This window comes from Sphaerodactylus townsendi, linkage group LG11, assembly GCF_021028975.2.
Source record: "Sphaerodactylus townsendi isolate TG3544 linkage group LG11, MPM_Stown_v2.3, whole genome shotgun sequence".
Classification (NCBI taxonomy): Eukaryota; Metazoa; Chordata; class Lepidosauria; order Squamata; family Sphaerodactylidae; genus Sphaerodactylus; species Sphaerodactylus townsendi.
In genome coordinates, this window is record NC_059435.1 from 54,085,974 (window position 1) to 54,100,854 (window position 14,881).

The 14,881-nt window shown below is 45.3% G+C and overlaps 2 protein-coding genes across 2 annotated transcripts in view; one reads left to right on the forward strand and one right to left on the reverse strand.

The window, feature by feature from the left end:
* The window catches only part of PTER (phosphotriesterase related), a 39,377-nt gene extending 33,798 nt beyond the window's left edge, over window positions 1-5,579 (forward strand). The window contains exon 6 of the mRNA XM_048510817.1: window positions 1,765-5,579. Within this exon, the coding sequence (XP_048366774.1) occupies window positions 1,765-1,786 (22 nt within the window). The 3' untranslated portion in view covers window positions 1,787-5,579. The remainder of the gene's footprint in view (window positions 1-1,764) is intronic.
* Window positions 466-10,093, reverse strand: C1QL3 (complement C1q like 3). The gene is made up of 2 exons (XM_048510818.1): window positions 8,669-10,093; window positions 466-1,116 (listed from the first exon to the last, which is right to left on the reverse strand). The coding sequence occupies exons 1-2, from the start codon at window positions 9,254-9,256 to the stop codon at window positions 937-939; spliced, it is 768 nt and encodes a 255-aa protein (XP_048366775.1). The 5' UTR covers window positions 9,257-10,093; the 3' UTR covers window positions 466-936.
* Window positions 10,094-14,881: the final 4,788 nt, after the last annotated feature.

The following is a 14,881-nucleotide window of genomic DNA, read 5'->3' on the forward strand; positions in this document are numbered from 1 at the left end:
ATAGCAAGCTGCGTTAAGTAGAATTGCTGAGGTCAGTATATAGTGTTTTTCAGTCTAAGTTATATATTTTTTTTACTGAGTTGAACAGTCTCTTGCTTTTCCCTCACTTGACTTCCTGTCATGATAAACACAGCTTCAGAGCACCGTGTGCACGGCAAACTCTTGCTTTGTGCAGGCTGCCCATCCATTTCCACTCTGCCTGGGTACAAGAATCTGCACATGCATTGTCTCCCTCTGTTGAAATGAATGGGACAGCCGTCATGCACACAAGAGCAGCTGGCTAAGAAATCTCGGGTGGCATGGGAAAACAGGATTAGGTACAATTGTACTATAGTCGCCTGACAACCTGGACATGCACCCACAAACAATGAAGTTGCAGCTAAACACTTGGAAGTAGGAAAGCTTCTATTTCTAGGTAGGAAGGGGGTGGATGCACAAATAATTCCTTTGCGGGATTAAGCAAAATTCAGTTACATCTTCCTTTTATTGTAAAATCATTCCTCACCACATAATATGAGCTGGCTCCACACGCATCATAGTTAGCAGGTAAGTCACAAGGACCAAAGCTGATGGATGGATAAAAGCAGCAAGATCATAGCACACCAAAAGTATCATATATGCTTGAGAAGTAATTCAGTGCCTTAAGGGTTTTTTTTTTCTTATAAAAGTTGTGGATCTATATAGGACTTCATTCACATGGACACTAACAACAAGGAGTATTTTGCTTTGGCGACAGTGGGTCACACATCTGCTTAACTTGCTTTATTTTTTTAAACATTTTCTCTGGGTTGCACAGATGTGAGTCAGGTAGCATTTTGCCCCTTTAATGAGGTGTCTACAGCCAGTATCCTCTGGGATTCTTGTTTTGTTGACTTTTGCCACATGAATCCATCACTTATGCTCAGAAGAATGTGATTTAGTGTTTGATTCTTTAAATCAGTCAGCATAAATTATAAATCCAGAAAATGTGCTGTATTTGTTGTTGTTTCCTCCATGTGCTTTTCCTCCATCTAATTTTATGTAGACCTCATCTCCCGGCTCCAGGTGTAGAACAACGCTGTTACTGGCATAATCGTAGTTTTGGTCCGCGTCTTGAGCAATCGCGCTTGCTCGGACCTAAGGGAAACAGACATACAAAGAATAACATGGTTTACCACTTCAACATATAACAGCACTTTGGTACGGGAAAGGGAGGGCAACATCTTCACGTGCTCTTTGGGACATACGTTTTTGAGTTTCTTCTTCACCGACATAATCATTGACATGTCGTAGCAGACTAAAGTCCCAATCATAAGGACACTTTCCTAGGAGTAAGCCCCTTTGAATAATATGTGACCTACTTCTAAGCAGACCTGCTTTGGATTAACTCTTGTTTGCCATCAAGCCATAGCTAATTTATGACGACCCTACCGGATTTTCAAGGCAAGAGACACTTGAAGGTGGGTGCAAATTCAAGCCATGTATTTAGACTGGTTATATTACCCCACCACAGCAAACTTTTTCCTAATCCCTTGGAAAATCCTTTTAATGTGACCCCCCATTTTTCCTTCTAAGAAGCTCAGGGTAGCCCACATGTTATTTTTTTTATCTTCACATATTAGGTTGAGATACTGTAACTTGGTAGAAGCAGTGCCCTTATTTCTTTGATAGTATTTGTATCATAAATTGTTCTATCATAGGACTCGAAGAGACATCCTGCTATGCAGATACTACCAGACCTTGGCCTGCAGTTTCAGCTAATGCTCTATATCATGTGTCTTTCAGCTGTATCCTGGGAGCTTTCTAGGGTGAATGGAAGTTCAAACGAGGACATGCTCAAAGTCCATCATTTTAGCTACCATACCACACCAGTGTCTTAGCTCTAAATCAAGATGGCAAAAAGAACCAGGAAGCTGATTCCATCAACTCAAAGGGTCTTTAAATTATTCTTTCTTGTGGTTGCTCTGTTTCAAAAGCAGTTTGTAATAAGACATTAATGAAACAATTCAGGAAGAAGCTAACCATATCCCAATATTACAAGCCCACTTTGTTAGATTAAATAGGACTTTGGGACACAGCCACTATCCAGATGAGGGTCAGATTTATACAGGTAAGTGAACTAACATTGTACCTGAGTTCTATTGTTCAAGGTAAAAATCAGACCTGTTACAAGAGAATCAGGATGCATAGAAGGAATGAGCATGTAGAACAATTCTTTGATGCCTTTGTCTTTGAGTCTATTAATAATGCATCCTGATTGGTATAATTTTGATGCATATGGAAACAACACAGCTCCCCCAAACAACTGCCATCATATACTAACAACCCAATCCAGTTCCTGGGGACAGTGGTGCTGCTGTGTAGCCTCCAAAAGACTTCCAAGTGGCTCAGAGAGTCAGAAGAAGAAAAATGCCTTACCACCCTTAAGCCCTCCTTGGGGCTTAATGGAGCTCAGGTGGCATAATTTTGAGCCTTGGGCCACAGCATTTGCAACCCTAAACCTGTGGAGCTCAATAGGCGGCATAACTCTTGAGCCCCAAGCCACTGTGTTCATGGCCCTGAACCCCAGGTGGAAGCCAACTAAATTCCGTTCCACCTTCGGGAAACCTGTGTTGCTCTGCAGCAGCTTGGACTTCTGGGTTTTGCCACTGTGGAGCTGAGGGGCGGTTGGGCACTGGTGCCTCTGCCCCCTCCACTGCTGGGGGTGCATCAGCGTGGTCCTCTGCTGCTTCCTGTGAGCATTCAGTCCCCCCGTATCTGCAGTAGATTGAGCTGCCCATTTGTGTGGCTTATTAATAAAAATCATTCATTAAATTAATTCATGTCTCTTTTCTGATTATTATTCAGACAGCCTTGAGTCCTGCTTAAAAGTTAACTAATTGTTCTGTTTGTATTTTAAAGAATACTTATTATGATTACAATATTAATAAAAGTTTGTAATAGTAACAGTCCACCAATAAAAAAATGCATATAGTCATTGAATAGAATGTGATCCTAGTTATTTATACACGATTCCTTTCCACTAGTAAAACACATTCCGTTTTTATTTGTGTACGATTTATGTTAGTGCAACAACATATCATCTGCTTTGTAGCCTGTCTCTGTTCCGTCACTGTTCAACAGAGCTGTTAGTGATTTAGAGGTTTTGCTAACCTGAACTAAGGAATAATGCATGACTTGGCATGCAATATGCCGGATTCTTTTTTTATCTTTTTGAACTGAAAAAAAGTAAAGATTTCCGTGCCTGCCTTTCAAAACCATAACTGATAGGTTTTCAAATTAAATTTTCATCCCACATTAATACAGAAATGTTAACAACAGATAAGGCTATTCACCATGCCAGCTCTCACAGGATATTATAAATCACAGAAGCAGGAGGAACTCAGTTCTTCTGTATCATATAGGAAGGTTCAGAAAGGCTTAAAAGATTTGTAATTGCTTAACAAATACCTAATTTAAGCTGCCATGTTGTATAGTAATATCCAAGGTAGTCATGGCTTCAAAAAAAACATTGTTTACTGAAGTGAGCTGTCTTGACCACTCTTTAAGCACTATTTATCAAATTACAGCAAACTTTCCAAGGATTAATAACCAGCTAGTGTCATGGATCACCCAGCATTATTCACCCCTAAAAAATCTAACCTGATTTGAGTTCATTGTTGAGGTTGGAAACAGTAAAGGAAAAGATGTACTTGGCTTTATTGCAGTTATTACAGAACTGGTTGCAGGAGTAGACTGATACATATGTTTTACTAAATCTGCTTAAATTATTACTCAGGTTCTATTAATACTGCATTTAATTGCTACTTTTTGAATTTATATCACAGTTGATAGATTGAGGTTTTTTCCTATTACAAAATGATGTGGACTCTATTGACTCTGGCATTAAATGTGCTTCATATATCATTATAAACAAACACTGTATACAGAGAGCAGACATACACTCCACAGAAATGGACGCTGTCTGCGCTAAAAAAATGATTTATCGATTGAGCTCCTAAAAATACTTTGCAGATTGCAGTCATTTTGTGTACAGCTACAATGCCTTGCAAATGCATTCACCTCAATCCCATTCACGGTAGGCTACCTTAATGGTTCCTGCTTCTTTTGTGGGTGGTGGCAGCTATGGCAATTTCTTTTTAAAGCCTGTGAGGACAGTCTCAGAGGAACCCCAAGCCTCTTGCTAAACATGTGTTAAAGGAATCTCAAAATTAAACAATTAATGCAGTGTACATTGCATACGTTTCATGATTGCACACCTCACTAGGTTATAAAGGCATACAGGGACATTAAAACTGCAAGCAAACCAATTATGTTATGGCCTCAGCACTTCTATATTTAAGCTGTCTAACTATTAAGGAAGGCAATGTGTTACATGGGAGTCCTTGAGATATTGAATATACATTGCTGTTGAATGAAATACAGGGGTAGCAGGGTAATGCTTTCCTACAATACAGGTCTGCTTCTGTGTGCTCTGTTTCCAAATGAAAATCCTTGTTTTGTATAGAAAACTGCTCTCACAGTTCATTAGTTGTCAAGATCAAATTGCAGTCTAATACATCCAATTCATTAAAACTGCTGCCTAATATAAAAAGATGGCTTAAGGATTTCTTATGGCTGCATAAATATAATCTGAATTCAGCCCTGCACAATCAATATTTGTCTTCTCTGTTTATGTAGTGTCTAAATTAACCAATTTATAAATGTCTGGGATTATGTACTTAGGCTGTCTCCAGCCTTATTTTAATATTTATGCTCATAAAGATATGCCATGTGCTGTGTTGTGTTATTTTTCTTTCCATCAAGTGTTAAAGGGAAATAATGCTTTCTAATAGGCAACATTACAAAGTTGCACTGTGAACTGAAGTATGTGAGACTTGGCCTGTTCTGTTGCTGTTTACTGTTGAACCAGTGTGGTCTGTCTTTAGAGGTGCTATTTATGGTAGGCTTTTGCTAATTTGATTAATTGCTACTGATGTCCCTGTAATTTAATTTTTACAGTACTTGTGAGAAACCATAAACAAAAGGTTAAGTGGCACATTAGATTAATTTACCAGCCTTTGATGCTTCCATCTGTGTTCCTGCCTGCAACACACAATGGAGGGATCAGAAAGACTCTCATCTGGTTACAGTACACTGGTGTTCCCAGTAACAATGTTCAGCAATTTCTTTTTCATTATTCCACCTTGCTGGGTATGTGTGTGTGTGAGGATACTCACAATCTCAAATAGAACTGGAAACGAAATCCAATGTTTCAGCTTTGTTGACTCTTCTCCAGTATATAGCAAGCCATGCTCATTCTACTATTTAACTTTACAAAGAGTAACAATTCAGTGCGGCCTAAGATTTTCAGGAATCTCAGAACATGAAAACAGTAACCAACAAGCACTCCGGGCAGAATGTAATTTATTGCTCAGTACAGGGCCCAGCATGCATATTAGCATGAGATAAATGCTTATTAATGAATATAAAATCTGTAATTCTTCTGTAATTCTTTGTAAGCATTACAAATTTGTTGTGTAGCAGCTGTGGTGGCCATTTGAGTAAATTAAATGTTTGCTGTCATGTTTGTGGAATTAAATTTTATGACGGATTATGAATGTGACTAATTTTCTTTGTACTTCATTCATAAACATTTTACAGGACACTGTAGCAGGCAAGCCACCGTAGGCACAAACTCCCAGCTACTTTTTCTTGCATTTATCCATCTTACTTACTCAGATAATAATCAGTTCAAGCAATTATATTCACGTGCTAAGTATACCATATGAAGATACTAATTTACAAGGGCCAGATCTCTGGGGGCTACTTAAGAGCCACTGTAAGCAGGCAATTGCAGCACCACTTAGCCTAATTAAAATGGATGGTTCCTGTGACTTTCACACTACAGACTCTCATGATCTCTGATGTTTGGCCTAGCAAAGATTGGGATGGGGGTGGAAGGAATTGATGAATCACAGAGCAAATTTGCCTGATTTTGCTTTTGCCAACTATTTGAAAGGAAAACAAAGGCAAACAATACTCCCCCCCCCCCCACCAGCAGTATACTAACCTCCTGCGTAATAATACCATGGTGGGTAGTTCCTCCACCCACTCCCACCTCCCGACAAAACTTCACGCACCATTAACTATCATACATTTGGTCTAGTCCAGCTCCACAGATTTCAACTGGCTTAGACTGGAGTAACTCTGCATATGTTTGCAATGTAAGGTTTGCATCAAATTTGGGTTATGACTCTGCACCCAGCTACTTTGGAGTAATCCCCTCTGACCACTGTGGCACTTCCTCTAGAGTCCTTTATGACTGCTTTATTGCACTGGTGTAACTATGTACATGGGTTGCACTCAGATTCCTGGCAACTATTCCCATCAATCATTTTCCTTCCTATACAGCATCTCTAAGAGGACCTTCAGTCCCAAATAAGTTTTCACCTGCCATTTCCTTTACATGCTGGTTATTCTAACATCCCACTCTAAGAGTTAATTTTTAGGTTTTTTTAGTGGGCTGAAGCAAACATTCTCCCTTTGCCTTTCATCCCAACACAGAGGATGTTTTGATAGTAGGAAAGCCACACCAGGTCTTCCCTGAGGGATTTTGCAAGGATGGCTGCCTACATGGATCCTATTTTAGCACTCAGGCCCCTTGAGCACATGCAGAATAATGCACTTTCAATGCACTTCGCAGCTGGATTTTACTGTGTGGAATAGCAAAATCCACTTGCAAACGACTGTGAAAGTGGATTGAAAGTGAATTATCCTGCATGTTCAGAAGGGACGTTGATCTCAAACAAAGTTTTCTCATGCTTGAAATGGAACTTACTTCCCAGGAAATTATGTGTGCGTGAAAAGCCTTCAGTTTATAAACCGCTCTTCTTTAACCTACTACACTCTCCTTTCCTTTCCCCTCTCTCCATCGAGCCCCAGCTGAGCGAAAACCCACGCTTTCTATTAGCTTTCCGGATCCGGCTGCACACGAAGAGCCTCCACGCGCCGCCGAGTCGCCCGCGCAGTTTCGCTTTGTGCACCCCAAAAGTGCCATAGTAAAGCTGTCTTTAAAGGGGGAGGGTAAGCACTCGTCCGCCCTCGCCTTGCCTTTTCCAATGGGGCAGCTAAGAGGCTTCCTCGCCCGAGTCACCGAGGTCAGCCCCAAAGACCGCCTTCCTGGGACTACCGGGAGGGGCGAGGGTGGAAAGGCCCCCCATGAAGTTAGTATCGCCTCTTGCTTGGAAGGCGCCTGAGAAGTGCTGCAGGTTGAAAACCTGGGCTGGAGCCTCTCAAGGATGTCAGCCAGGGGTCTCGGGTGGTGTCTCTGCTCGGGGTCCTTGGAGCCTAGACCCCATGCAGAATAATACTTTCAGTGCACTTTGAAGCTGGGTTTAACTGTGCAGAATAGCCACTTGCAAACAATTTTGAAAGTAGATTATTTTGCATGGGCGGAAGGGGCCCTGTGTTTCCCTCATAGAGACCACCAACGGGGTCCAGTTCTTCCACAATGGCCCCCTGACCTCTGGGAAGGCCAGAATTCTCCTGTGCCGGCGATGCATGGATTAGCAATTTACCCGCTCCTGCTGCCTCATTAATGATCCATTCCGCACATGCAGAATAATGCACTTTCAATCCACTTTCACAATTGTTTGCAAATGGATTAAAGTGCATTATTCTGCATGTGCAATAAAGCCAGACCCAGTGAGGACCTCCTCGGGTCTCTGGTCTAACTCTTAAATGAATCCTGCGTCCTTCATACTCCGCCATTATTGAGTGCCCCCGCCCAAACACACACTTTCAAAGCTCCGTCGGGAAGCTTCTCCAGTGCACATCCGAACTCTGCCGCCTCTTCGCCCCGCCGCTTCACTCACCCCCTTGCCTGGATGTTGCGGGGTAGGGGGCTGTGTGCAAAAAACCCGGTTAGGCCCTCAGCCAAGCACAACACAATGCTGAGGAATAAAGCCATCAGTTCATGCACGGGGGCCTTAAAGGGTTGGGGGGGGGGAGGGTATTTCCCCTGGCTCTTCAGCACATGACAAGGAGCAGCAACTAACTGGAACAGGAGGAATCTACTGTCGAGGGAACTACATACCAAAGAAGCTCGACTGCAGCGGATGGGTTTACTCCGAAGTCAGATCTTAATCTGACTCTCGACTCGCGGCTGCCTTCCCAAACTCCCTTCTGATCCAGACTCCTGGATCGTCGCAACTCCCCACCCTCCTGCCGACCGCCTCCACCCACCTACACATTCAGCCGCCGAATAGGGAAAGTGTTCCGGACTGTGTGCAAAGCGCGAAGGCCTCGCCAGCCACTGATGCTCACAGCTTTCAACCTTCCCCCAAAAAGGCTCAGTGCAGGAATCTCTTGAAACACAGGAAACCACGCACCAGAAACTCTCCACTTCCCCGCATCCTCTCTTCCCCCGCTTTCTACTAATCGTTTTCTACTTTCCTAAGTTCTGTTTCATTCCTTTGCAAACATTTTTGCAGCTGAGCTGCTGGCCGCTTTTTTCTAGCTGCGTTACCGACAGATTCAACAGGTGCCGCTTTTTATTCCTGGCGCAAGAAGCACGCAAGAAGCGGAAAGCCTCCCTGTTGGATTCCCGCCCGCCACGCCAGAATGCAAAGGTCCCACTAAGCTGTGCCAGGTCAGGTCACTCCCCACCCCCTCCCCCGCCCGCTCCGTGGGGCGCCCAGTCGCCCACCTGGTTGTTCTTGCAGAGATCGGCCCACATGCTGGTGCCGTCGCCGCCGCGCATGAGCACGTGGTAGGTGAAGAAGTAGATGCCCGGGATGGAGCAAGTGAACTTGCCCGTCGTGGGGTCGTAGTGGTTGCCCAGGTTGGTGACCACGTCGTCGAACTTGAGCACCTCGTAGCCCTCGTGCTGCCGCTTGAGGCCGGCGTAGAAGGCTATCTTGGGCACGGTGCTGTACGTGGCGGCGCTGATGGCCCCGGCCGCGTTGAGCCCCGGCGCCCCGGGCGGGCCCGGCAGGCCCTGGCGGCCGGGCTCGCCCTTGTCTCCCGGCGGGCCGACGGGCCCCGGCGGGCCGGGCTCCCCCGGGGCCCCCCTCGGCCCGGCCTTCCCCGGCCGTCCGGACTCGCCCTTGGGGCCCTGGATGAAGGTGGGCAGGGACTGCATGAGTCCGCGGTCCGGCGTGGCGGCCGTGCTGGGCGCCTTGGTGCCGCCGTAGGGGTCGCACACCATGCGGCAGGTGCCCAGCATCTCGTAGTGCGCCGACGTGCCGGCCGAGCTGACCAGCACCGGGATCAGGATGACCAGCAGCAGCACCATCACCACGCCCAGCGCGCCGGCCGCGATCAGCCGGCGCCTGCTGCCCACCAGGCGGCTCAGCGCAGGGCGATCCTCTTGCCTGCTTTTGGACAAAATCTTGATGGCCGGACGGGCACCTCCTGGAGCCGAAAACGCCGCGGGGCAGCCTCCCCGCGTCCCTGGGGGCTTCTCGCCCTCGACCTCCCGCCGGCGGGGAGGCGCGGCGTCGGGGTAAGTGTCCTTCGCCAGATCCCAAAGCCCCGACAGCCTCGCCTGGCTGCGCTCCACGGCTTGGCCGCCCTGGCTGGCCGGGGCACCTGTGGCTGCCGCAGCTGCTCCCCCGCCGAGGAACCGCTCGCACTTTTATGCTGCTGCTGGCGATCGACTTTTTTCCCCCGCCGGTGCCAGCTCGAATCAACTGGCCTTCTGCTCCTCCCGATGGCCCCTCTCGCTGCTTGCCCGCGGGTTCTCCCCCCTAGCAGCCTTGACCCCCCTTCTCTTCTTTCACTCACTCATTCATCTCTTTTCTGCAGCGACACCAAACTCTCCCAGGGCAGCTGGAAGCGGAGGGAGATCCCTGGGAAATTCCTGCTGGCACCAGGCTGGCTCTGCTGCCGGGGCTGCTCTTCCGCTGGCCTGCCGGGAGGGCTGAGGAGCCACCAAAGAGCGCTCTGGTCTGGCTGGAGCTGCACCGGCGAGGAGCGCGCACGGCCACCTGCCAGGAGAAGAGAAGGCAGGCGGAGACACCGGGCTCCTTTATAAGCACCCAAAAGCGCAGGGAAAAGGGGAGCCGCCTTGGCATCTCATCCCGGCATCTGCTCGGCTCATCCCACTCGCGGAGAGTTTGGCATCTCGCTGACAAGTGTGGGGAAATGTTTTCCTCCCCTCTTTCTCCCTCCCCCCCTCGCGCTTTTTCTCCTGGCAGAGCCCTGGAATCATGAGCAATTCCCTTGTTGAGCCCTGAGTGATGACAGCTCTCTTGCCAGAGCGGATCAAGAAGGGTTAGGGATCTACTTAGCACTTTTAGGATAACCTTCAGATCACTGATCCAGAATGTAAAGGTCACTCCCACTTCTTGTTTAATGGTTCCCCCAGCGGCCTCTGTCTGTCATGAGAAATATCACTTTTAATACAAGGGCAGTGTGTTATAATTCACCTGACAACCCAATGGAAACAATGTGAACAAAAAATTTATTCCACGATTTCTTTTTTGCTTTCTCCCCAGTTTTAATTGTTCTGCGTCTTCCAAAGACAGATCATTGGGGGGGGGGGGGGGATCTCTCTCTTTCCTGATTCTCTTTTTCCTTTGCAAAAGTGATCAACTTTTAATTATATATTAAAATATATATTTAAAAATAGAGATATTCAATATATATATATTTAAAAGTACATACATTTAAAATCTATTTAAATGTAGATGAAGAATCACCATAACCCCCAGATCTTTTCTGTAAGAGGGTGCAAGTTAAGGACAGGGATGAAGTTTCTGTGTCAAGAGTGAGTGCATTTTCCCAAGCAGGGATAATGACTGTTTTACTGATTTCTTTTTCCCTACATTGCCTCCTCTGCCCTGCCCCCACATATTTAGTTGGGGGTGGAAATTTTTTTTCCCACGGTGAGTGAGCCACCCAGCTTCCGTAACATAAACATTCTATTATCAGAGATCTCCGAAGCTGATCTTAAGCATCAGCTGCTTCTTTGCAATACTAGGTAGAACAAGGCTGCATTAAACAAAATAGGCAGAATTGATTCCAAAATCATACTTCTGCATTCAGGAGCAATTGGATGTCAATCAAACGCAGGTGACATTTGCCTGTCAATACAGGGATGATGGCTGGAAAGAGTGTGACTTATTACAGCAGAGCGAGAATCTGAAATGAGCAAATGCAGCGAATCAGGCTACAGTCTCAATAACAGCAATCCCAATGAGTGTTGATCAAAATGCTGCAATCATGTCTGGGGTCTGAGGAGCATGAATCCTTTATTTATTCTCTCCCCACACTCCCTTTTCATTCTTTTCTATTCTGCAACACAATAAGGTCAAAGAGGCAGACGGCAGGGGAAACAAAGATCCATTGATTCTTCCTTTTAAGCAGAAATGTCAGTGTCTCTGTTCGTTTTTCCCGGAGAGAATCAAAAGCAAAGAGTGCGTCCAGACTGTGCCACTGAGATGGGCCAGCCCAACTCCTTATCTGTTCAGCGAGCTGCTGATAAAAAGTCTCAGCTTCTGGCACTTGTAAATACCCCCCTCCCCTCCCTGATTTTTGTCAGAGTTCAACCTTTAATAAAGATATCTTACCAAGACACAATCCAGTGGCAGGTTCCCTTGGCTTAAGCTCCCATGGCATCCCATGAAAGGAATTGGAGGTAGTGTGGCTTGTTTATCCTATACTGACTTCTTCAAAGGGAACAGTAGGAGACTCAAATACAATTTCCTTTTATGTACATGCATTCCATTTTCTGCAGTCCATGTACATATTGATCAAATATATTTTGATTACACCCTTCCCCTGAGAAAGTCACTGTGGCATGCGTAGTTCTCCTTTCACTGTGTTACCTTCACTTGAAGCCCCGTGAGGTAGGCTGAAAAAGGGTGACTTGCCAAAGGCTACCATGACATTTCTTGGTAGAGTATTGAAACTAAGGCCCCTTCCGCACATGCAGAATAATGCACTTTCAATCCACTTTCACAATTGTTTGCAAGTAGATTTTGCTGTTCCGCACAGTAAAATCCAGCTGCAAAGTAGATTGAAAATTAATTGAGACATGGTGGAATGACATGGTGGAATGAGGAGAACCAGTGGGATGCTGTTATACCAGGCTACAGGCTCTATAGGAAGGATAGGACAGGGCGCATTGGGGGTGGAGTTGCCCTTTACATAAAAGAGAGCATAGTATCACATAAAATAGACAATGCAAGGGGAGCTGGTTCCCCTACAGAATCACTGTGGATATCAATACCAGGTGTGAAGGACAGTTTAATATTAGGAATATATTATCGTCCCCCAGACCAAAGTGCACAAGAGGATTCTGAGATGGAAAAAAAAATTAGAGAGGCCAACAAAAACAAAAATGTAGTGGTAATGGGTGATTTTAACTATCCCCATATAAACTGGAGAAATGCATGTTCAGGTCATAGTAAGGAGAGAGCATTCCTGGATATGCTAAATGACTGTGGCTTAGAGCAGATGGTTGTGGAACCAACCAGGGGAGAGGTGATCCTAGATCTAATTCTATGTGGGACCCAGGACCTGGTGCAGGAAGTCAGTGTTGTTGAGCCGATAGGGAACAGCGACCACAATGTTGTCAGATTCAGTATCTCTAGCATCTGCAGAACAAGTGGCAACTACTTCAATGTAGTTACATCTAAGCCTTCAGAAAGGGTAGAAATTTCTCAAAGATGAGGGGATAGTGCGCAGGAAGCTGAAAGGAAAATCCTCAAGAGAGTCAAAACTGTCCAGGGATGCTTGGAGGTTATTTAAAAAAAAACACAGTAATAAAAGCTCAGCTGGAAATGTGTTCCACAGGTTAGAAAAGGCAGCACCCAGTCCAAAAAAAAAAAGCCACCAGGGTTAACAAGAGAGGTTGAGGAAATTATCAGAAAAAAAAGAAAAAGAAATGTCTCTTAGAAAATGGAAGTCTAGTTTGACTGATGAAGAATATGAGAGGAAACACAAATGGTGACAAAAGAGAAGCAAGTTAGCTGTAAAGGGAGGCAAAAAAGGATTATGAGGGAACAGCATGGCTCGGCGTAACAACATCAAGACCAGCAACAAACAGTTCTTCAAGTACATCAAAAGCAGGGAAGCCAGCAAGGGAAGCGGTAGAGCCCAAGTTAGATGATGAAGGAACAAAGGGTGTGCTAAAAGATGGCAGGGAGATTGCAGAGAAGCTGAATGAATTCTTTGCATCTGTCTTCACCCAAGAGGAGGTGAGGAACATTCCTGCACCTGAACCAAGCTTCTTAGGAGGCGAATCCGAGGAACTAACGAAGATAGTGGTAGACAAGAAAGAAGTTCTGGCAGCCATTGATAAACTAAATGTTACCAAATCCCCTGGCCCAGATTGCATTCACCCAAGAGTTCTTAAAGAGCTCAAGCATGAAATTGCTGATCTTCTCACTTTAATATGCAACTTATCCCTGAAATCAGGCTCTATTCCTGAAGACTGGAAGATGGCCAGTGTCACATCAATCTTTAAGAAAGGATCTAGGGGGGACCCGGGAAATTACAGGCCAGTCAGTTTGACATCTGTTCCTGGTAAATTAGTAGAATCTATCATTAAAGATAAAATTATAAAACATGTAGAAAAGCAAGACCTCAGCCATGCACAACACATGCACATGAGGGTGTAAACAGGCATGTGGACAGGGGTGAACTGGTAGACATTGTCTACTTGGATTTCCAAAAGGCTTTTGACAAAGTTCCTCACCAGAGACTGTTGAGAAAACTCAGCAATGAAGGAATAAGAGGGGAAGTCCTCCTATGGATTAAAAACTGGTTGAGAAACAGGAAACAAAGAGTGGGTGTAAATGGGAAGTTCTCACAATGGAGAGATGTCGGGAGTGGTGTCCCCCAAGGATCCGTTTTGGGACCAGTGCTCTTTAACCTATTCATAAATGACCTGGAAGTAGGGGTGGGTAGCATGGCGGCCAAGTTTGCAGATGATACCAAATTATGTAGGCTGGGGAGAACCACAAAGGATTGCGAAGAGCTCCAAGCGGACCTTGATAAATTAGGTGAGTGGGCTCAGAAATGGCAAATGCAGTTCAATGTAGCTAAATGTAAAGTGATGCACATAGGGGCAAAAAAATCCAAACTTCACCTACACGCTACAGGAGTCAGTGCTATCAGTCACAGACCAGGAAAGGGATTTAGGCGTCTTAGTTGATAGTTCCATGGGAATGTCAACTCAATGCATGGCAGCTGTAAAAAAGGCAAACTCTATGCTGGGGATCATTAGAAAAGGAATTGATAATAAAACTGCAAAGATTGTCATGCCCTTATATAAAAGCCAGTGGGTGCGACCCACACTTGGAGTAATACTGGGTGGGTCCAGTCTCTGGTTGCCGTGATTCTCAAAAAGGATATTGAGGAGATAGAAAAAGTGCAGAGAAGGGCAACAAGGATGATTGAGGGACTGGAGCACCTTCCCTATGAGGAGAGGCTGCAGCGTTTGGGACTCTTTAGTTTGAAGAGGAGGCGGCTGAGGGGGGAATATGATTGAAGTCTACAAAATTATGCATGGGGTAGAAAATGTTGACAGAAAGAAATTTTTCTCTCTTTCTCACAATACTAGAACCAGGGGGCATTCATTGAAAATACTGGGGGAAGAATTAGAAATAATAAAAGGAAACACTTCTTCACGCAACGTGTGATTGGTGTTTGGAATATGCTGCCACAGGAGGTGGTGCTGGCCACTAACCTGGATAGCTTTAAAAGGGGCTTGGACAGATTTATGAAGTCGATTTATGGCTACCAATCTTGATTCTCCTTGATCTGAGATTGCAAATGCCTTAACAGACCAGGTGATTGGGAGCAACAGCCGCAGAAGGCCATTGCGTTCACATCCTACATGTGAGCTCCCAAAGGCACCTGGTGGGCCACTGCGAGTAGCAGAGAGCTGGACTAGATGGACTTTGGTCTG

Coding starts and splice junctions, on each gene's coding strand:
- C1QL3 (XM_048510818.1), bottom strand. CDS start 9,256: ATGGTGCTGCTGCTGGTCATCCTGATCCCGGTGCTGGTCAGCTCGGCC. Junction 1,117..8,668: donor ATCTCTGCAAGAACAACCAG/GTGGGCGACTGG, acceptor TGTTTCCCTTAG/GTCCGAGCAAGCGCGATTGC.